This window comes from Channa argus, chromosome 1 (assembly GCF_033026475.1).
Source record: "Channa argus isolate prfri chromosome 1, Channa argus male v1.0, whole genome shotgun sequence".
Lineage (NCBI taxonomy): Eukaryota > Metazoa > Chordata > Actinopteri > Anabantiformes > Channidae > Channa > Channa argus.
In genome coordinates, this window is record NC_090197.1 from 9949795 (window position 1) to 9974108 (window position 24314).

General features: G+C 39.1%; 2 protein-coding genes across 4 annotated transcripts in view; one reads left to right on the forward strand and one right to left on the reverse strand.

Moving 5' to 3' along the window:
* The window catches only part of nedd9 (neural precursor cell expressed, developmentally down-regulated 9), a 31507-nt gene extending 23022 nt beyond the window's left edge, over positions 1 to 8485 (forward strand). For all 3 annotated transcript variants that reach the window (XM_067495653.1, XM_067495643.1, XM_067495660.1), the window contains exons 3-7: positions 2234 to 2332; positions 3197 to 3334; positions 4902 to 6077; positions 6412 to 6501; positions 7817 to 8485. In XM_067495653.1, the coding sequence (XP_067351754.1) occupies positions 2234 to 2332; positions 3197 to 3334; positions 4902 to 6077; positions 6412 to 6501; positions 7817 to 8353 (2040 nt within the window). In that variant the 3' untranslated portion in view covers positions 8354 to 8485. The remainder of the gene's footprint in view (positions 1 to 2233; positions 2333 to 3196; positions 3335 to 4901; positions 6078 to 6411; positions 6502 to 7816) is intronic.
* A 6684-nt stretch (positions 8486 to 15169) lies between these two features.
* Positions 15170 to 18967, reverse strand: smim13 (small integral membrane protein 13). The gene is made up of 2 exons (XM_067495675.1): positions 18448 to 18967; positions 15170 to 16439 (listed from the first exon to the last, which is right to left on the reverse strand). The coding sequence occupies exons 1-2, from the start codon at positions 18521 to 18523 to the stop codon at positions 16252 to 16254; spliced, it is 264 nt and encodes an 87-aa protein (XP_067351776.1). The 5' UTR covers positions 18524 to 18967; the 3' UTR covers positions 15170 to 16251.
* Positions 18968 to 24314: the final 5347 nt, after the last annotated feature.

The following is a 24314-nucleotide window of genomic DNA, read 5'->3' on the forward strand; positions in this document are numbered from 1 at the left end:
TCAGTGGTGACGACGTGCGAAAGTGTAAATAAATATAGGCTTCATTCACTGCGTTCAAGTTGTAGTCCCTAGCTGCAGTAACTTACTGGCTCAAAGGTCACATTATAGTGCCAACATAACACGTCCAAAGCCTTCACAACATTGAAATCAAATGACAGTGGTTGTGTTCCCATCACTGTACGATATACTTAAAAAAAAATATGTATATTCCTTTTAAGTTTGAGCACACTGAAGTGCATGAGAAGAGCCAAAACCAGCTTGGTTATTCTTCGGCTAAAAAAGGTATAAATTTCATTAATGTTTTTTATTTCGTTTACGTTTACTCCCCTAGCTGGACATTTTCTTCCTTAGAGACCAGTAGTTTGTACTCGTTTATTGTCGTGGTTTGGTGGAAATTTCTTCCTTCCCTTTCTACTTTTCACGTGGCGAGCAGCTGTAACAAGGCAACACAATTTCCCTATGGGATCACTAAAGTAGTTTGAATCTCGGATCTCTGAGGTAGGGGATGACAGTGTATGTTTCAGCTCTGACCCCCCCAGGCCCTGTTGGGAGGATGTATGCATGGACAGGAATGCCAACAATGAACACCTTAATTTACCACAGGCTTGTTCAGATTGGTTTTATGAAACTATCATCAGTCAGACTTCAACTCAGATGAATGACATTCCTTTCCATACTAGGCAACTCATTTTCCATTCCTCTCACTTTTTTCCTCTCCCATCGCTGTTACCTTTTTTCATAAATCTCTTTTACAAACCCCTTCCTCCTCTCCCTCAGAGACATTAATCCCACACCGAGTTGGCTGAGAGTATGGTTCCTACTGCTTACTCGCAGATAAATGTCTCCACAGCACGTTAGATGGAATTAGGATATTAACACTACTACACAGCGGCTCATGACTGGATACTGGGACTAAAGTCTTTTACGTCCCTGGAGACTTCCCCTCTGCCAGGAAGCCATGCGTATGGTTCCTATTTTCAAGCCCCGTTAATGAACCCTGCTCGTTCCAGTGTGGCGATAGTGGTGCATGAGGCCAGCAGGGGAGTGCAGGGCTCAGAGAAGGACATTCTCAGCATTCCTATGTCTGTCTAAGGCAGCAAGGAGGTCTGCAGCTCTGTTTTTAGGGCTTAAGAGACAACAGCAGGGAGAGAGAGAGAGGGGGGAGGGATGGAAATGCTGGGATTAGGGGGGTTTGGGGGGACTGATTAGCACTGACGGGAAAAGGAGGAGAGAAAATGTGAAAAAAAATGAACAGGGGCAAAAAATGTCACAGGTGTAGGTGAAGCCAGAAGTTTGCTTTTATTTATTTTTTCCCCCAGTAGTCACAGGACCATTATTCCCCTTGTCTGCACCACAGTGTAAAATATTTTACAGGTGTATTAAATCCTACAGCGCATAATTCCTTGGTTTAACTGGGTTCATCAGTAGCAATGGGCCAATGATTACTTCACCAGGGTCTGAGATTTCTGGATTTAAAAACACACAATTTCGCCAGCGCTATGATAAATCTGCCTCTTAAATTCTATCTTTAATTCTAAAACATTTTTCCAGTGAGACGAATGCGGTGCTGCTAAAAACGTTGGATTTAAAGCTTACTTTTCACAGAGCACTACTTAACATTAACTTTGGCTCATTTTATTGCTCAACTAAACAACTTTTATATTTAGATTTTTGTACTGCAGTAGTGTCTCATGTCTCCTTTAGAGGACTTTTGAAATTAAATAATTAGGGAGGAGTCAAATACAGAAGGCTTCAAGTGCTGGTCGTGGTGAACTACTACTTAACCATTGAGATCATAACCAGAAGATAATTGTTATTTGGAAGTCCGTTATTACATTTTCTATTTTTATTTTTAGCAAATAATGGCTATACAGTGTGGCAACCAACAGGTAATGTTTCAGGTTTGTCTCAAGCCATAAACATTGACCTAAAAAGGGCGTGGCGTTAATATTTGTAAATCTTCAAGGCTACCAGCCCAACACACTTCTTTTCCTATGCTCTGGGTTCCAGCTTGTTTCCTGGGTTCTTTTTAAATATCCTGAAACAGGGAGGATAAGACACATCTGCCTCCACTGTGATCACTTACTGTATCTAAGTCATTCAAGGACTGGGAGCAGTATGAGAGCTGGGTGGCAGGAGGAGCCTTTGTGTTAAGCACTGCTGTTCTCCAGGTGTCAGTTTTCAGACAGCAGCTCTGATCGTTTGTCTGTTTCTCCCTGCTGTGATTGGACAGGTGGTGACCCCGACCAGAGTGGGACAGTCCTACACCTATAGCCCAGGGCAGCACAACCAGCAGGACCTCTATGATGTCCCACCTATTCGATCCCAAGGGGTAGGTACCTCATGTTCCCACAGCCTGTGCAGCATAACAATAGAAGTGGACATTTTGAGGTTGGGTTAAATGACACGGTGGATGAAATTTACTCTTAAGAAATAATCTAAAATCACTCACAAGAACTTAACCGCAATCAGGAAAAAAAATGACAAAATAAAATGTCCAAATAAAAATTTCAAACTAAAAGCAGAGAAAATCTATTTCAGATTTATTTTAATGGCTTTTGTGAGTTCCAGGTTATTTATTACAAATATTACATATTTTACAATTTTGTAATAACAAGGTACTGTAATAACATTCCTTTGCCCAGTAATGAGCCGTGTAAAAAGTTACAAATTCCTATCAGTAATGTTACATTTGCTCCAGCTTAGAAAAAAGTACATACAAAATACGTTATTTTTGTTGTCACCACAGTTAATTGAAAACCTTACATTTAATATGCCGCTGTGACCTTATTTTCTCAGAAAGGTTCTTCGACAGTTTTATCCAGTCATCTTGCTACGATTGACAAGATCACAGGAACTGATAAACTCTGCAGTACTGTAGTAATGTTAGTGTCACCACTTTCTTTTTGGTGTATTGCATTATATATATTTTTTTATATAATTACATGTGGAAGGAGCTTCTTCTTTTTCTTTTTCTTTTTTTTTAAATCTGAACCTTCTCCGCAGTTACAGTAACCACAGAGTAACTGGTGAACATGGTGAAGTATTTAGCTGCTAAACAGTCAGAAAGTGTATGTACATTAGGAGGTTACTGAAGACCAAATGCAGCTAAAAAGACCGTGTGAAACCTGGCCTGACATCGAATGGGTGACATTGAAGTTCTTACTCCTAACTTTGCATCACATTTATATTTTAGGTATACGATATTCCACCTGGGCAGATGTACCCTGGGCCGCATGGCGGTGCAAGAAACCAGGGAGTCTACGATGTTCCTCCATCGCAAATGGACCTCAGGACTCAAGGCGTCTACGACATACCTCCCTCTTCACAAGGGGTAGGGAAAGATTTAGAAACAACCCATTGATGTTCCACCACAATGAAAGGACACATCATTCACAGTCACATAAAGTTGAATTAGGGAAGCGGTAGCGGCTTACGTCCGGAGTATGTTATTCCATGTTTATTCATACAGTTTCTCTTATTTCTCTTTAATTATCTGTAATAAATGAATAATACGTCAAATGTCATGTTTATGACATTCTTGTGGTGACACTAAATGAAAGCTTCGCCTGCCAGGAGAGTTTAACCAAACACCATGAGTATGTTTCTGTGTCTGAAGTCTCCAGCAGGGAAAAAAAAAAAAAAAAAAAACAGTCAAGGACATAACGCTTTTCTTTCCAGACCCTCTAAGATTTCACCAGACTTTCAGACCCAACCAGGCTACGAGCCATCAGTTTGTTTGCAATAACCTGAAATATGCCTGGACCTGTTATTTGCGTCATTCCTAATTACAGTTTGGGCAGCCCTGTCTAGCTGTAAAGAGTGCATTTCAAGGCTGATGGAAATCACTTAAAGGCCACCATTTTATTTACCCCTCTGCGCTCCCATCATGCTCTGGCCTGTGAACGTCAGGGCTCCGTGCTCTGTAAAGAAAGTGGGAGTTTGAAGCGTTATTATGCTCAGCACTGCATTAGAGGAAGGAAACTTTGGGGTTTCAAATATAGTATCTCCACCAGCCATAAGCTGTTTCAGTTCCTCAGTTTCTAACTGCACTACTGCTGCAAAAACCCTATCAGTTAAAACCCTGCTGACATTTAAATCACATTTATACATGTGCTTTTCAGTTTACAGTTGACTCTTTCCTGTAAATGAATTTATTAAATGTCATGTAAATGTGAAAACTAATCGGGCTACTGGAGAAACGTGTTCCTAGCTTGATTTCTTGTGGGGCAATTGAGATTTCTTGGCAATATATATGTATAAATAACCAGTTTTTAAATAAACGTGATAGATGTGCAGGCTAAACACTGCAGACAGTGAAAGTAGCGGGAAGAGAGACTGGATGAAAGTGGTCATTACGTGTAAAAGCTAGTTCTTGTCTGAAAATATTTCAAAATCTCACTACAGCTGAAACTAAGACAAAGTAGCTGTTTAGAAATCTCAGTTTTCACCACTGAATATTTTAGTTTTAATTTCTGCTGCACTGAAAAGCTCTGCTTCATTTTTCTGTGCCCTCTATCACCAGTACAGATACATGTGAAATTCCTGCTTAAAAATTAAGACCGCAAGAGAGGAGGGATCTGATAGTGGGAGCTGTTGCATGTACACAGATTAATACAACATATTAAAACTCCTCATGTAGTAAAAAAGGGTCTCCTTATGTTTAAATAAGGAAGAACGCAGTCTCCCTCATTTAGTAAGTCCAGCTTTTAGCAAGATGGATGAGTAATTATTGTAAAAATATAAACTTGAAGGGAATTTGTTGTATCAGATTATATATTCAGAAAATTGCAAGTATGCACTTGGAATGCTTTTGACACAATGAATTAAAAAAAAAAAAAAAAACATCTCTGTGTTGTGAATTTGCACTGGAACTAAAACCTAACTGTCCTTACCCACAGGTCTACTCGGTGCCTCCCTGCAGGACCATCCCTGCCCTCCAGGAAGGAAACTATGACTTCCCACAGCCTCTTAAACACAAACAAGAAGGCATCTATGATGTACCACCTCCTGCCCTCACCAAGCCCACACAGAGCCCCCAGTCAAACTACGATTTCCCCCCCAGCGTGGAGCCTCCTGCCAATCACCAACACTCGACTACCAACGGCAATGAAGGCATTTACGATGTGCCTCCACCCACCCTTCAATCAGGGTCAGGGTCTCAGAGGGACATTTACGACATCCCCCGAGGTGCGCAGCCCTCTGAGCAGAGAACCTCACCAGCTGACAGAGACGGAAGCAAAGGCATCTATGACATCCCTGCTCAGGATGCTCGAGCAGTAGCAGACGCGACGGACTGTGTAAATCGCCTGTCGATCTCCAGCACTGGTAGCACACGCAGCAGCATGTCCACATCGTCTTCTTCCACAGGCTCCAGCTCTGAAGGCCGCCTCACTTTGGATGTGGATGCTGCAGTGCAGAGGTTGTATCGTCTGCAGCAGGCAATGGAGGCCTCTGTTGGGGCTTTGCAGTCAATGGCATCATCCCCTCACTGGAGGACATTTCCCTTCATGGAGCGCCATGCTAATGACATCCGCACGGTTCTGGACAGGGTTCGGGCTGCTCTGGGGGACTTCATCGTGTTTGGTAGAGGGGCTGCAGCAAATGCCACATCTCTGTCAGACTCCAGCCTGCACAGTAAGATGAAACGGCAGCTGGCACGCCTGGAGGACTCACAGCAGATCCTCCTGCAGGTCTACCAAGTCCTGGAGAACTGCAGCTGGGCCCTGAACGCCTTGGCCTTTTCTGGAAAGCAACACAATAAGACAGATGAGCTGGACCGCTTCGTCATGGTCTCCAGGTCTGTCCCCGACGACGCCAAGCAACTGGCCTCTACAATAGGCAGCAGCGCCGAGCTGCTGTTCAGGCGGTCACATATGGATGGGTGTTTATCTGTTGGGAGCACACCTGACGAGAACTTGATCCACCCCCTCACCTCCCCCTCCTCAGATAACGACAACTATGGGGTCCAGACCAAGCCCTTCCCTGTACCGTCCAGCCAAGGCAAAGAAAACTTGAATAACAGTGAGAAGTGTGTGAAAAGCTGGATGGAGGACTATGATTACGTACATCTGCAGGTAGGAATTGTAGATGGCCCATTTCTATATTTGTAATGTTTTTTGACATTGGTTTCTGACTGTAGAAATCAAGCAAATGTATCATGTTGCTTTTCAGATACTGCAAGTAGTATTTAAAGTCAGAAACGTTTAAATTACTCACAGGGGCTTTAAGATGTTATCAATCTGAGTGCCTCAGTAGCACAAATAACATTTGTACCTAGCTTTTCTGGGCTTACACAGTAAGGCGCATGACCTGCTCTTATTATCAAGTGATTTTATACCACAGAGTGTCTATTTATATTACAAGGCGAGGTCTGATTGTATTTTCTCGCTTCCTTGTCTTTGTCTGCAGGGCAAAGAAGACTTTGAACGTCAGCAGAAGGAGCTATTAGAAAAAGAAAACATTATTAAGCAGAGTCAAGTCCAGCTGGGCCAGGAACAGGTGAGGGTTTTTACACACACACCAACATCAGTGCTCCTGTATTATTGGGCATAAATATTTAGTCAATACAAGAATACAATTCCATCACATGCACACAGCTGCTGACATTTAGACTCTTCACTGTGCAGCGTCAGAGGAAATGAAATACTCAGATCTTTTTTCTTAGCCATGTGACACATTGCTTATTTGATAGAACGTTGTTCTATGCAATATACACTGATCAGGCACAATGCAATCCAATGCAGTTGCTTTGCCATTAATTCTACTTTTAGGTTAAAGGTTAAAATGTCTTCATTTTTAAGTGGGGTCCATTGTAAGAAGAGTCAACCTATGTTAAATGAATGACTTGTCAAAAACATCAAATTCACTTGCACGGGTGGTGATAACGTTATGCCTTATTGAAACTAGGGCTGCAGCTAATTTATTATTTAATCTGCTAATTATGTTCTTAAATAATTGAAAAATTGTGAAAAAAGTCCCATCAAAACCTCTCAAGGCCAAAAATGATGTCACCTATACGCAAAAAAATAAAAATAGGACCTATTGCAATCAAAAACCAGTAGCAAATAGTCAAATTCGAGACCTGGCACCAGCATATAGTTAGTATTTTTATCTGAGAATTACATGAAATGATTGGTTTGTGTTTTTATTTTAATTCCATTTGCAGTCTTAGTCTTAGGAAGCAGCTTTATTTTTGTTTTTTATTATTGCAAAGAACAGATTTAATATTAAGTGCATCTGCTAACGAATCAAATGTGCAAACAATCTAAAGGCTTTAAACCTTCATCGTTGGACTTTGATTGTTGAAAAGTCACTAACATTGAGAAGTACTGATGTTTTGTAATCAGTTTTAGTTTAGCCCAAAGGTCTTTCCCATTTGGAAATGGAGCATTAAGAAAATCGTATGGGGAGGGGAAAACATTTTGTGTCCCACAACCCAAAGTCATTTCCTTAAATTGGATGTTTTATTGTGCCAAGAGTACAAAACTAACAAACTACTTAATTTTTTAAAACCAAGCCGCAAATCATAATAATTATCAAGATGCTGTTTTGCATTTTTGCTCAAAATTTGTAACATAATAGACGCTGAAAGCATTTTTACAATCAATCAATCAATCGGGTAATTGTGTTGTGGCCCTAGTTGAACGCCAGTTACTGTTTAGTTCCATCTCGCTGCAAAGCGCACAATTTCAATCTTAGATGCAATTATACACAGCATGACCTTAAATGACATCTTTGTAGAAGTAGAAAGACATGGTCCATATACACAAGCAAGGTCATAAATAATAAAAGTTTAAATTTAAATCCTTCACAGATCAATCAGTTTAAGAAGCTGGAGCAAGAAGTGATCAAACCCGTGGAGAATGACATGACACAGTGGATTTCACACCAGCACTCGGCCCCCTCTTCGGACACGTCCTCCGCCCTGTCTCCATCCACACACGTGTGCGCCCGGGACCGCCAGCTGCTCAGCTTCTACTCCGAGCAGTGCGAGCAGCACTTCGTCACATTGCTCAGTGCCGTCGACGCTTTCTTCGCCTGCGTCGGGGGCGGACAGCCTCCTCGCATTTTCGTGGCACACAGCAAGTTCGTCATCCTCAGCGCCCACAAACTGGTCTTCATCGGAGACACTCTGTCCAGACAGGCCTCAGCTCCCGAGGTGGCAAACAGGGTGATGAACTCCAGTAACGTGTTGTGTGACTTGTTAAAGACGGTGGTAGCTGCGACTAAAACAGCTGCCCTTAACTACCCAAACACAGCTGCCATCCAGGAGATGGTGGACAGAGTCACTGATCTGTCACATCACGCGCAGCAATTCAAAGAACAGTTACTGCAAATGGCTAATTTGTGATTTTAAAACATGTTTCTCCTGTGCATTTCACCACAGCCTTTATGTGTACATTAATCCACCATAAATATATATTTACAGTACACACACACACACACACACACACACACACACACACACACATCTTCATCTTAAGCCATTTGGACGTTGTAAATAGTACGTTCTGTAAATATTTGCACTATTTTTGTGTAGATTGTTTTAATATTATGGTATGGATACATATGTAGAAGCAGTATTTGTGTCTCTCTAAGGTTATCTGGACATGTTTCATAACATTCCTATTGCTTATTATGAAGCACCTTATAAAATGTCCCATTTGATTTTCACCTGTAGAATGTGGTCGATGTGTCTTACTGCTGGGTGTGACAGTAATTATCTCTGTAAATCCACGTAATGTCAATGTGTGTGGAGATTTCCACAAAGTAAAGAATTGTTCTTAACTTAAGTGACTGTGTCTTTTCATTTGTCTGACAACACATTTGCTCACTTGTCCTCGCAATCTCTACAGACTATTAAACAAGTCAGTTATGCTCCGTTATAAACTTAAGTGTGGTTTTCTCTGATCTTTTAACTACATCAGATGGGTTTCATGAGCTGATTGAGTTAGTTAAATGAAATGAAGCTTTGGCAAAAATAAATAAATAAAAAATAGTGATTGTTCAGTTATTTTTTTCCTTCGAAGTTGATTAACTGTCATTATAAATATGACATGTTGTTTTCCAGAGCTTTCAACTAAATCTCATGGACCTCATCAATGCAGTTTGCCTGTTTTAAACTCAGACTAAAGAAATAAGCCTTGAGTTAAGATAACTTTGTGTTGAGCTACCATTTCCAAGATCAAGAACGATTTTCATCAGTGTGAAGCCTGTGACTTTTGTTTTTCGTGAGTTTTCAACCACATTTCACAATCTTCATCAGCTGATCGAGTTTACTTAACTGTCATATGAGCTTATGAAAAGGGTAGTAAGTGAAACCTTTATGAGCAAGAACTACTAATTCTAGTAAAAGTTAAAGCAGAAGTCAAAACCGTAAACTTAATTTCTCCAGAGCTTTCAGCCACATGTTATGGTGTTTGCTAAACTGTCACAGTGAGTTTGTGGCATAAACAAGTGGCAAGTTATGACTTAAATCTCACCGAATTATGTTTTTCTGTAGCTCTTAATCTCATGGTTTTCATCACTAGATAAAGTGCAGTCATCCCGTCAAGCCAACATTGAGAACTTTTTACAATCTAAACTTAAATGTTGTTTGTTTAATTTCTCTGGGGATTTCAACCACATCCCATGGTCTTCATTAGTGGAAGAGGTTTCCTCCGTATCTAATCATGCTCCGGGAAAAAAAACAAGCTAGTAAGTAAGAAACTTTTATGCAGCGGAGAAAGACTGAGAAATAGAGACATTTGAGACTTAATTAAGAGTTAATTTACCCAAAGCATGACTTTCTACTAAAACATTACGGATTTGAGTTTCGAGATAAGAGCTTTGATAATTCAACATCTTGTCTAAGTCGATCACATCCTTGTGGGTGGCTGAAGAATATTTTTGATTTGAAGTCATATCTGATACGAGCTATTTGTATCTTCTGATCCTACAAAGCAGCCTATTAAAGATGAGGCTGAAAGGATTTTGAAATAAGTGGCAAGAAGCTGCCGGACAAGGATGCATGTGCCAAATAACGCTTCACGTTTGCTTGTAGAACATTAGTTATGACACATGGAGAAGAATGGGGGGCAAGAAAAGGAGAAGACACTTGCTACACTTGTTCCATGGACCGTGAGAAACATGTTTTTCCTGAGTGACCCCATCAGCTGCTGCACATTTTCTCTGGTTCAGCGTAGCAAAGTGATAAAATACACAGATTGGTGCAACCACGGTAACCAGCTGTAGGATAAAACAAAAAGAAAGGTGGAAATGTGTTGCATTCTTCCCTTCTCTTTATTCACCATCATTCACCTCCGTTTCAGAATAATCTGATTGAAACATATTCTGCTCTATAGACAGATAGGAGCTACACCAGGACGCCATGCTTGTAGCAACATTGAGACTTTCACACCCACTTCACATCCCAATCACAAAATCTCATTAAAAGGTCCTTCAGGCTCATGCAGGCGGTCTGTTTTTATTATTCACTGCATTTGTTCTCCGTGCTCACCGGGGAGATGGGAAAGAAAGGAATCTGCAATAGAATGACTTTTAAAAAAAAAAGGACCCTGCATTTTGCAGACAGGCCCAGTTAAAGAGACGTCCGATCCACCTTTACAAGCCTGTCTGAGACTTTCGCTCTGCTAATATGCCCTACAAAGTCAAAGAGCAGTAAGCAGTGAAGATGAGAAGAAAACAAAAAGTTTTTAGGCTGACTGGGAAATTGTGGAAGAGATTGATTGAAATGCTTTGGGGCATTTTTATGCAAATATTTTACCCTAAATGCATTATACACAATACAGAGGTCTTGAGCCATACTGATAACTATGAGCCGAAAGTTAACAAGCTTACACGGAAAATACCAACAGCAATACATGGTGTATTTACTATTACAGATATATATATGTATGTGTGTGTGTGTGTGCGTGCATATATATATATATATATATATATACATACATACACACACACATACATACATACATACATACACACACACACACACACACACACACACATATATATATATATATATAAAATAGCAAACTGCAATGAGGATAATCTCGTGTATACTCAGTATCCTCAGGCCTATGACAGGTGACACCATTAATTCCGTCCTGTAAGTATCTTTAAGTATCTTTTGACCTACCAAACTGGACCTTGTAAGTAGTGAAAGAAGTACCAAAACATCCAAAACAAAAAAAACATTAAGACAACGCCTCATTACTCCTAAGTGTCAAACGTTTAAAATCCTAATTTAGCTAAATATGTCACGCTACACAGTCCGCTTCTCAATCCATCTACCGCAGCTCAGTAAGTACAGCACCTATCCTGCTAAGCTAATTAGCATGCTAACTGTGTGCTAGTTCATTCACTGTTGATCCACAGCTAAGCTAGCTGCTATGCTAACCAGAATGCGGCCTGAGCGTCAACGTCAACTCATAAACTCCTGAGCAACACTCTCGAGGTTCCCCAAACCTTAGCAACAACAAGAAGCCACCGCACACTTAGCAAGATAATTAATTTAAAAACATAATGAGTTAAAGCCAGATCTGCACTTACCAGTATGTGTCCCGGGCATTCACCTTGCGTTCTAATTACCATGCTTTCAAAGGAACAACCTACTGGATCGGCCATGTTTAAGGACCATATCTGTCCATGGAGACAAAATACATGTATACTTTGATTTACATTTAAATGTATGATTTATTGTTATAAAAGGAAAACAATAAGTGATTTAACATACATGTTGGAAAAGCAACATTGTGATTTGCTGGAGGGACTGATGTATGTCTTCAACTGCTGTTATACTTCCATATCCCTTAGAATATTTTATTTTATTGATGGAGCACTTGTACTTTAAGTAACTTGCAGAGCATTTGCTGTACTTCAATCAATAAGTGATTTTACATTCAGCTTTTCCTGAGGCGAGCCATGGATATCTTACCAGGTACCTTTTTACCAGCTCTTTGTTGTCTTGCCTTTGCAGTCTCTAAACTGGTAAGAAAAATAGCTTTTGGCAGATGTTAATGCTTGAGACCTGGGGAGAGATTGGCGAATCAATGAGTTATTTTAGTCCTGGCAGCTCTAATACATCCACCCAGGCCAGAACACACAGTCCTGGACCCAACAGCAGCAGCAGCAGACACTTCAGCGTGTGTGCGTGTGTGTGTGTGTCTGTCACTAGGGGCAGACAGCCAAACATCTTATAAATGACCGTCTCTGGTTTACCACAGTTGCACAACTACGCAAGGTGCTGCAGAGACAAGAGAGCTGAAGCTGCATTTCGTTCAATCCCCTGGAGCAGTGGCCTCCGCGCTCGCTGATGAGATACTGTCTAGTCAAACCGAGAAACAGCAAACAGGTGTTGGGCTGCTGAGGTGGAAATTTGCAGTAATATGCAGCCGTAAAGTCAGCGGCTCACCTGTTTATTTACTGAACAAAAGGTCAACAGTGGGGTAGTGAGCAATACGGGCGACAACAGAAGCAAACAGCAAAGCTAGACTTTAACTGTATACATACTGTATACATACTGTATGTATATGTATATATATATATAAATATATAAATATATATATATACACAGAGTTAGAGGAGCAGTGGAGAGTCTATGTCATTTCCTTGGCTTACCACAATCATTTCCTGTAAAGTATTTGCAGTCTCTGAAATTACAGCTTTGTAGCTCAGCGCGGCCTGGTTCTTCGGAAAAAGGCCCAAGCTGCAGCAAGAAATGTACGGAGCCAGATCTGAAGGAGAGGTGGCTTCAGTAACATGAATAAAACTAAGATCGACGGTTTGTTTCAAAGTTAATTTACTGTAATGGGGTTTTTTTAATGTTCTGAATATGTAGTAAATGATGTTGGGGAGTGGATTCTCAACATTTGAGTCATACCACAGTAAAATGAGTCTACTACTGCGTTCAAAATAATGGACAGCTATATCTTCTACACTGGATTTCTTACACTGTATTAAAGTATTTAGGTCTAGTAGAAGTTGAGTAAGTAAAAGTAGCACCACCACGCAGTAGAAATATGAATTAATTACCAAATATACCTATGGAGACACAAAATGACCACAAAGAAACTCAAAACAACTACAAAGAGACAGATTTTATTTGGATAAGCTGTCAGTGCTGTGGAGTAAAAAGGAAAGTATTGTGTAGTAGGGCTGTACTCAGTCAAGTGCATTTGCTCTCTGTGCTTTCTTTTGCTCTTAAACTACAAATAAATATAAAGTTCTATCTTGCGGATGCAGGATATTTATGTTGCACTCATGACTAAAATTTTAATTTAGGTACAGAAATGGAATTAAAACCACAAACTATGGGGAACTTCAATACTTCAGAACTTTAAAACATATAAGTAGTATGTTTAACCACCTGCTTCAGATAGTAAACATTTTAAAATAGCCTGTCTTTAAATCTGAAGAACACAATGTTTAATAGTAGCAATCCAGTCATGTTTGCAGTCACAGTCGATGCACTGCTGCATTGCATTAAATACAAGCAGGAATATGCTAATGACCCCTGGGACTGTTACAGATTAAGCTTTTTTTTTTTTTTAATTTACACAGACTCAATACAGACCCCACGTACAGTAGATGGATTCACTGCATTGAGGTCCGGGACAATGATTTATGGAAGTAATTTGAAATCAGCCAGAAGAGTGAACAAAATTGAAGAGGAGCTCAGTGGAGCCAGGACACAGTTTTATTTTTCTCCACTGTTTTTTTTTGTTTTTTTTTCTGAATTCCACTTAAAATAGCTAGTGTTTGTTTCAGAATAAATTCTGATAAATTGTGGGTTAAATAAAGCAAGTTGAAACTCCTGTAACATACTAAAGATTTGTGAATTTCATTAATTCTCTGCTCAAACCTTTTTTCTTTCAGTTTTCTCTTGTAACACATTACAGACCCAATCTACTCAAGTAAAAGTATCATTACCACAGTGTAGAAACATTCTTGTTACAAATGAAACATTATATGATCTCACCGTACGTTTGCATTAATGTGTAATTGTCACTAATGTCAGTAATTGTTATTAGGGCCAGAGCTGAGTGTGGCCCAGTGTGATAGTGCCACCTTGTGTTTGAACGGTAGGGAAAGCTGAAAGCAGAGAGGGTACATGTACACGTAGGAACGTTTGAGGTGTGTATATACAACTGCGGTACTTCCATTTTATGTTCCTCCACACACTCCACTACAATTTGGAGCAAAATGTCCTGTTTAACACCACCACCACTACATTTACAGTTATTTCTGCAGACATGGATCCTGAAAAAAAAATTGTTCAGCTCCTTCTTTACTAGTTGGCAGTTTGTTCTACACCCATGCTCAACAGTGCTATATTTTTTTTTTTTACTTTTTATTAATTATTAAAAATGTTCGTTGCCACATTTGTTTACATTTGAAGGTTCTTTGAACAAATCAGGTCTTGAATTGTACTTTTACCAGTTCCTCCAAGATAGTTGCAGCCTAAAATGCCTGGTTTTGGTTAAATTAACTTTTGCAAATGCAACATTGTGAATTCCTGGAGGGACTGATGTACGTCTTCAACTGCAGTTATACTTCAATACCCCTTAAAATACTTCATTTTATAGGTGGAGCACTTGTACTTTAAGTAACTTGCAGAGGATTTGCTGTACTTCGCAATGACTAAAGACTTGAATTGGTAGTCAAGAATTTCTTTAGGCAAGTACTTGCAGTGTTATACATTAAGTGACTTTGTGTATTTCTGCCGCCTCCGGCTGAAAATAACTTATGAAATACAGGGATGTTTAAAGCAAGATACAGAATTTCAATTTGGGTTTCGCACTGTTGTCCAAAATGACAACAGTTGGTAAAAACAGTTATGAGGGGGATTTTATCACATTTTTCTCTGATGATTGGTATCAATATAAACTATATTTTTGAATTAAAAAACAAGTCAGATTGGATTTCATTTCCTTCACTTTTGTTATTTTTAACTTATTTTAGAGAAAGTAATAGCTTAAATTTTCATGACAGGGTACCAACAATCTTGTCCACATCTGTAATAAAGTTTTTGGAAATAAATTAAAGCTAATGTAAATAAAGTAAATTGTAAAATAAATGTGTAAAATCATATTTCAAAGTTATTTTTCATCTCAATAACTTCTTTAAAATCAAAACATTTCTGCTGAAACAACAGACAGGACAGGAATGAACATATTTATGGCATTATTTATTTGCAGCTACTGCTCCAGTGAAGGGAAAAAAGGACACGGTTATTAAAAAAGTGCAAGATTACATGAATTGTACTTGGAGGGATACTGTTTTACAGAAATATCGACTTAAATATGGTCAGCTTTAAATGGCCCTGAAATGGACACCAAGCTACTGTCATTGATACAAACAGCGGCCATGTAACAAACACTGGATGCCATCTAGACACTGGTACAGACAGAGGCACAGGTAGAGGGTTTTAGGGTTCACTCGGGCAGATTTTCCACAGCACAGTCTCATTCATCTTAAACCTCAGTTAACTGTGTGTAATATCTCCCTCTGAGCACTAGCAGTGATTTTCTTTTAAAATTTCTCTTGACTCTTCAAGTATAAATCTTTAAAAAAAAACAAAAAGGGGTGAAAGAAAAGTTGCAAGAAAACAGTTTTACACAACTACAATAAAGCTCTGTCATTTATCATCTTGCTTACTTGGGCCAATACCTACTGGGTGGGACAGGAGTTTTACAGTGTTCATGAAAAAATCTAAATGACAGCACGAGCATTCCTTTCATTGCACTTTGTCTTAAAGAAAAATGAAGTTGTCAGTTGTACAGATCACCGTTTCAATTCTTGTTGAAATGATACAGGAGTGCCCATTTAGAAGTTATCTACTTCTGCTAACAATACAGTAACAGAACACGTACACAAGAGAATTAACACATCTCTTTGCAGTAGAGTGTTTTTACGCTCCATAATGTGGCAGGAAGCAGTTTGGCAGTCACCAAGCTTGACCGTGCATGAAGGCCCCAGACTCACTGCTCATTATGTACGAACAATTGACAAAGACGTGGACTGTAATGTACAGAAATGGCTTTTCCCTTTGTAACCAGAAAACCTGCCTGGTCAGTTTAAAGTGTTCTGGTGAGGAGGAGGAGGAGGAGGAGGGCTGACTACTCGGTGTACGCAAGGTTCTTCTGTAGTGTATAGAACAGGGTCAGTATGAAATACCTCTAATGATCACAGAGGGTTGGTGGTAAGACCGATTTTACGTGAGGGACACACAGTGGCTGGCTGAATGATCTACGATGTGCTTTCTGGAGAGGCTCTTTGCCGTGCACTCCTGGGTCGATTTCTCGTTGAGGCATTAGCTGTACGTTCACTCTTTGTTTCGGACGGTTGCGTTTCAGCCTGTGGCGTGCCAGCATCCCCGAGAAGTTCACGCAAGAACTTGAACTTGCACAGGAACAGCTGCCACACTACATACCAACCTGAAAGGTAAAGAAAGGGAAACAGTTACGTCTGGGAAAATAAAGGTACTCTGAGGTCCAGTGGTGCTTACTCGGGGTTCTAAAGTGCACTAGCCCTCATCGGTAACTCCTACATATTAGGTTTATACTCAAGTAACAGAGATCAAGTCTTTCTGAGGCACAACGGCTTCGAGCATATATCTTTTCACTATCAATTGATCTGCTGATAACTTCCTAGTCACAAAATACTGAATAGATGCCCATTTAATTCTTCACAACCCAAGGTGAAGTCTTCAAATTTGTTTTCCCTGAAAAGCTACCCAGCTGTATGTAAATTTAATTATTAGACAAAAATACAATCACCAAACAAGCATACAGATGGGTGCAAATTTTGCAACCCCTAAGTTTTTTTATCAACATACTATTTAATGGACAGTGACTAAAAATGTTCCATAATCTATACACTGCTAAAAAGAAATGTTATCATGCTCTGTGAAATGGAAATAACACAACGCCATGACTTGCAAATAACTTAAAAACCACATTTTATTTAAAGTGGTGCAAAGCCAAAATAAGAAACGATAAGGCTGAGAAATCAGTTTTAAATAAATTTGGTCATTTTGAATTTGATATCAGCAACGTGTTTTAATGTTTTTGAAAGAAGAGGTGGTGCATTACAGGGGTAAACATACCCTTGTCACAGATCTTTTTTAAAAGAGCTGTTTGAATTTTACATTACTACTTCAACCCACAATGTTCTACTTTGGTCTCATGTGTCCACAACATCGTTCAAAGGGTCTCTGGCTTTTTCTTTTTGGAGAGGGGTGCCTTCCTCCTAGCAACTCTACCACGTACACTATTGTTATTTAATGCTCACCTGATGGTTGTCTCATAAACACTGATATCAGGCAGTGCAAGAGAGACCTTTAGTTTCCTAGATGCTAGCACCTACTGTAGCAAGGGGTTCCTTGGGACCTTCTGGACAAATTACACACTTTGTCTTCATTTAATCTTTGTAGGTCAACCTCTCCTGGGAGGGGTAATAATGGTGGTCAACGTTCTCCTAGGCATTTGACTGTCGACTGGCGGGGTCAAAAGTTTTCAGAAATTACTTTGTAACCCCGACTATCCTGGTGAGAATAAAACACCACAAACCTGTGTTGTCAAGATCAAACCTTGTAAGCAAAGACCCAGATTTTTCTCCTGTAAATAAGTAAGGACCCCCCCCCCCAGGTGATTGTCCTCCCACTCACTGAAAGCATCTGACTCCAATTTCCCCCTTCAATTAAATTGATAAACCTGGGTGTTCACACACGTTTACCACAATAATAAGATCAAATTTATTTTTTCATGAAACAAATGAACATCTGTCTTTTGGGTCTTGCTTATTTATATTCCTTTTATTTAGTTTTAGAATGAGAACCTGAAAATCTACACACATTTTATATTACATTTCTTCAGAAATAGAGAATATTCTAAAACCAAAAAAAAAAAAAATTACAATCTACCTTCACTAACTCAACATCTGTATCTGTCAAACTTACTCTGCAGGTTTTCTTGAAAAGGTCAGAAATTTTTTTTTGGGGGGGGGGGAAGGTCAGGCAAGATAAGAGCAAACCCACTAGTACACATTTTTAGTCGAATGGATTCCTGCTGATGACATTGTTTTCGAATTGAGCCTCATGTAAGTAACAGGGAGCAGCCATGATTATAATCTGCCTGTTCCACACTCCTCCCTCTGCACATGACAAAAATAGAATCTCATTACTGTGATCTAAACTTGTGAATCAAAGACACACACACACACGGTGACCTGCACACAAGGCCACTTTAAAGGAGCAGATCGAACTTTTGCTGGAAAACTGACTCTCTTCACGAGTCAACACTAAGTTTAGCCAGTCTGTCTGCTTTTTGTGGCCCTTTGTCGCGACCTTAGCCTTATTGTTACCAAAAATCTAATATTATTATTATTAGTTACGAAACAGATTAAGCAGGCGTGCGGCTGTAAGAGGAATTTCCTTAAACTCACCAAACAGCATGAAGAGCAGCGCACAGACAAGTGTTGCCACAATGACCAGCAGTGTGAGCCCGACACTTTGCCACATCTTAGCTCAGCTCCTGACAGCAACAACACCATTAAGGACAGAAATGGCGGTCTGTTTGTCTGCTTCGCACCACAAAAAAAAAAAAAAAAAAAAAAAAAAGGCTGTCTAGGTTGTTTCTCTTCCCCCACCCCGCCCGGCAGCTGAGTTTAGATAGCCAGACGAGAGGAGAAAGAGAAACCCGAACAGCAGCACATCGCAAACGAGCTGCTTGCTAGCGGGTGGCTAGCTTGATGAATAGCTAGCTAGCTGGTTGACAAGAGAAGCCGCAGTAGTTTCACAAACAGTCTTCACACACGGCGAAGAACTTAACATGAACTAACGCCAGCTGGTCACCAAGAAGTCCTTTTCTGCGGGCTACATAACTGCAACATGTATTAGCGGGAGCTCACAGAGGAGACAGCGCAGTAACTTGGTTAAAGCGCCGTCATGAAAGTGACTCAAACTGCGCCTGCGCGGTGCACAGTTGAATTCTGGGCAAAGTAGTTTGTTTTTAATTTTTTTTTTCTTTACGTTTTACGTTCTAACGTCTTCAGGGACATTTTAATGTTGCTACAAAAATATTCCTGTTAAATTTGTACAGCTTCCTTTTAGATTATCCCACAGACGTGGAGTACTTTACTTTAATTATTATCAGTGTAAAGTTCTACCCAGTACCATGTGTAGAACGTTTCCCAAGAGAAGGGGTTCTTTACACAGTGACTAATGTTCACATTTAAATAAACTCAACAGTGGGTCACAACTTTTGTCTGGTTTAAAAACTAAAGATGGCACAGCTTGTAGAAGTGGAGAAAATTATTATCTACTTACATTAGCACAATATCACAAAAGTAAAACTAAATTTTCTAGTGGCATATACAGTAAGGATCTTGATGACTAAACCTGTAAAATAAACGCATTGGAGTGAATGTAAAATGAAGAAAATGCAAGTACACATACAGTATATCAAAATGTTACCTAAGAACAGCAATGGAGGAAACTCAAAGTGAAATATGGTACTGTCTACATGGGTGGAACTTAACTAAGTACTGTACTGTATTTAAATACAATTTAAAAGTCAAAATACCTTTAAGTTCATAGGTAAATACTATACTTCCTCCAATACATATATCTGACCATTGGAGTTAACGCTAGTTATTAACGCTAATATGATTTTATTTAAAGACGGGAAAAAATACTTTTTCAAATTTTCTTACTCCAATAACAGGTCTACTGAGCTAGTTACTTTTTAGACTATTTAGAACAGTAGTGTTAGCTGATAAAAGTGTGCAACACATATATGAGCACATATAACAAATGTTTTAAGAAAGATTTCCCAGAAGCAAAAGGAAACCAATCACTGCTTGCACAAAATGTTGGACTTTAGCAGCATTTGAGATCCAGAGATTTTAAAAATGTGCATAAAGAGGACATTTTATGTTTAGTAGTGGTATGTGTTTCTAACTAGATTTATATTGAAAATCCCCCATTTGCGTTCATGGTGAATGAAATTGCATTGTGTCCATCCAGCAGGAGGAGTCATCATCAAGCAATTGTAACCCGTTGAGAAATCCCTCAAAGGAATAATCTGCGTGCACTGTAGCTGTGGCAGACGTTTTCTAGAATAACAGTGATATTCTGGTAATCACCACAAACGTTGCTATTATCAGCTCCCACCTGTGGTTCGGTACACTGCTGCATTTAAACAATTTTATGCTGATGCTGAGTATCCTGAACCACATGCTCCAGTATCAGAGCAGAACGGTTGTTTCCTTTAACAAAACTCCAGAGGAACTGGAGGCAGAAAGGAAACATGAAATAAATTCAACATACCATGGCGAACCAGAAAATGTCAGTGCAGTTTCTTATGTCTGTCTCAGCAAGAAACAGCACATCATGTCTTGACTCAACCTTCCTCATCAGCCTCAGAATTTGCATATTGTGTTAAGATGCAGACCGAACATGCATCAAGATGGTATTTTAAACATTTGAGGTGAAGAGGTATGAGAGCCCAGCCCATTTACCTGAAAGGAATCTTATCTCGGTTTTGTTAGAATTCACTTCAGAGGATTATAAATGAGGATTTACAGGTTTCGGGTTATATATTCAAATTTATGCAGAAATCTAGAGAATTCTAACACAAATCAGAATGCTTCCATCACCACTGTAATATTTTTTCTGATTTACACATGTGAACGTGTATTACTTGGTGCTATATTTCTACAAGTGTAATGTCAATCACAACCTGCCATATCTGTGAATGCATGTAGTGATTGCTTGTTACTTTTTGGCTTTAGATTAAAATATTCTTTTCAATTATTCTTTTCTTTCTGACTCTTTTTATCTTCAAAACACAAAGTGTGAATAATCTCAAAGTATTGGACTGAAATCTGACAACATTTCCTTGTTTCACATCGTCACTCGGGTACGTGTCTGTGCCATTTGAATTTAAGCATGTGTTCATGTATATTTAGTCATTATCAAACTACACCATAAGCAGGGGAAGTACAGTAAGAGGGCATCAATGGAAAACTGTTTCCTTGAATGAATCATAAATCTGTCTTGCTCATCTTTCTAGTTTTGCTTTTGTTGAATATGCTCACAGAAGTATAAAGCAAACACAGTGCTCTTTGAAATATACATCTGCCCCATGGAAACACACTTTTCCAGTTTGATGCAACAAATAGAATCAATGAGGTTTTTTAAAAGCACTTTTTGTGTTTTTCTTGGTTTTGATCTTAGATGGAGATTAAACCCGGAGTTAATTTGGTGTTTCAAAGCTGGTTTTACTGTGAAAGTAAGTCTTAGATTGATGATAACACTGTAGTTATTCATATTATTACGTAATAATAATAATTTGTTTAGGGGCTAAGGCCAAATGCAAATTTGTGTGCAAAAGAGGGAATGTTTTTTCATATGCCATAAACATTTTGGTTTTCTGACATGGCAACAAGGAAAATTCCATAAGAACTTTTTAGAAAAATTTGTTTGAGTTAATTTTTTGTAAGAGTCAATGTCCATCTTTGGCCGGAGGAGTCGCCCACCATTTTCCGATTAAACATTTTTTAAAAAATCCAAAAAAACTGTGTGATCCAGCTGCTTCAATTTACATAGTGATATGCAAAAGTACAGACACCACAAACAGCTCAAGCTCGACTGTTTATTTTGGATAAAAGGTATTTTCTGCTACTTCTGTGTCTTTAATTGAATCCATTATTGCACACTGCAGTGAGCATCACATATTACATGAACTTATCAGGTAATCATTTGTACCTAAATTTGCCTGGTTATCAAAGCTGCACATAATATAAAGCTTTTTAATATAAAACTGCCGACAACCTGATTAACGAATATGATAAACTTGTGGACATTCGGTATTTCAGTATTTTGTGAGCCATTTTAAACTTTTGAAATCAAAGAATGACTTTATGTTTTAGTACATAAAGTACATAAAAAGGACAAGAAACACTAAAAAAAAAATCAGGATGCTTTCACATTTGGAAAATTTCAAAGCACTGCTGAAAATTGGCCCAGACTTAATATTTCTGTTGTGAAGAGGTCATTTGGTCCGTGAAGCTAATTTTGACAAACTCTGAGGTTAAGTTACTTCAGCTATGTCCTTTTCTTTTTCTTTCTCACTACTCAGACAGACATTGGAGCCCATGTCCCGCTGGTTGGACACGTCAGGGAGATAAATTATTCATCTTCAGTCAGGAAAGGGCTAGGGGCAGCATTGGTAGAGTGGAAACCTACTGATCATATGGTGGGAGGTTCGCGGCCTGCAGTTCCCACCCACATGGTTGGGATAGCCCCATCCCCAGCTGTGCAGTGCTGGTTCCAAGCCCGGCAGAAATTGGGGAGGGTTGCATCAGGAAGGGCAATCATGCGGTCTAATGATCTGCTGTGGTGACCCTGAATGTACAGGATAAGGCGAAAGGACAAAAACAAAAAACATCAGCAGCCACTGCCACTGCAGGACACTGGGGGGCGATGTGGACACATTCAGGACAAGACAAGCAGGTGAAGGTCATTTTATATTTTTATTTATTCATCAAAATAATTCAGATTCCTTATGATTCATTAAGTTGTTTAAGTGTGCATGTGTGTGTTTCACCAAATCACAAGTTCTCTTTGTTTCACCACATATCACCTCTGACTGCTGACGTTGAAATCTCTGTGGTAAAACCATAGATTCTCAGGTAGACTCATATGGCTCAGGGTGAGGAGCAGCAGTGCTGACAGGGGCTGTGGAGCTCAGTGTTCACATCCACCACAGATATCAGATTAAACATGATAATCTTTTCATATAAAATCTGGTTTCATTGCTAAATAGCTTAGGAAAAGTTATATATAAATACATTATATATAACTTTTTTATAATTTATAAATTAAAAATATTTAACACACCCTTATATGGTTGCTAACTTACCATATAAGTTGTTATCATATGGCAAGTTGTCATATGATATGACAACTTGCCATATATGTCTGTATGTCAAATGTCACCATTAAATTTGTGTTTCATATTTGTAATGTCTATTGATCTTTCGCTGCAATGAGAGAACCATAAATTATTATTCCACCGAGAGCTCCAGAACTTTAAATCACTTGATATTCATTGACACACCTGAAAGAAACATTAATCATTTAAACTGTTTTTACAAATTAAAAAAACCCTTCCCCTCGTGTTTACAGAAACCTTCCATGGAGATAAATGGTAAAAATAGAATAAACTTTAGAAATGCCACAAGCTAAATATTAGAGATGCCATGTGCAGCATCAGCTGCACCTTGGCAGGACACCAATTCCCATCCATCCATCCATCCAATATCTGTAACTGCTTATCCTGATCAAGGCCACAGGGGCTGGAGCTTATCGTAGCTGGCAAGAGAAAAGGGCAGTGGACAGGTCGTCACTGAATTTCAGGACCGGACATCAATCACGTTCAGCAAGTGGTCAAAACAATTAATTACACTGCTACTTTGCAATTATGCTTTCTATATATAAAGGAAAGAGGAAGCCCCTAAAATCTATTGTGCACTGACACATGAAGGAAGAGAACAGGGTGAGAAACCTTTAAACCTCATTATTTTTGGGGTAACTGGCAATAGCGCTTAGAAGATTATCAGCATGCAGTACGCTAATTATTCCACAGGTGAGTTCCTGTGCCTGTTTTTTTGTTTGTTTTTTTTCAGGCCAAAGCTTTAGCCTGGATAAATATTCTATTATTCTTTGCAGGTTGTATTTGTAGGTTGTATAAATGTCCTCAGACTGAGGACCCGGAATTGTGCAAATTTTATATTAAAAACTTCTAAAACAGATGCTGGAGGACTCACATTAAGAAAAATCTGAACAACTTTCAGTGAGTACGTGTTCAATACATAATACGTATCTTAATGACCGCAGTAATAAATGTATTAAACACTTCCAACAATGTCAGAACATTGTTAGCCGTGTTACATTGCACAGATGTACCTAATAAAAATGACATGAAAGAGTTAAATATAAAAATGTATCTTCTTGTGAAGACTATCTATGCGACAGTGCCATTAAATAACTTGTTCCAACCTTTAGCTTAAGTGTTGTGGAAACGTTATGTTAAATGTTTTCTATTTCCAGTTTAGTTCACTTTGTACTTACTACACATGGGACCTGTATAAATGGTACAGTAGCTACACTGTACCATTTATACAGTGCAAATCATCAAGTTTTGACAGTTTTAATGTTTTGCAACACTTCAGTGTGTTGGATAAAGTCCAAGATAAAAACAACATCTCAGTAGTTGATAGTTAAAATAATACTGAAAGGTGGTTAA

Coding starts and splice junctions, on each gene's coding strand:
- smim13 (XM_067495675.1), bottom strand. CDS start 18,523: ATGTGGCAAAGTGTCGGGCTCACACTGCTGGTCATTGTGGCAACACTT. Junction 16,440..18,447: donor GCTGCTCTTCATGCTGTTTG/GTGAGTTTAAGG, acceptor TTTACCTTTCAG/GTTGGTATGTAGTGTGGCAG.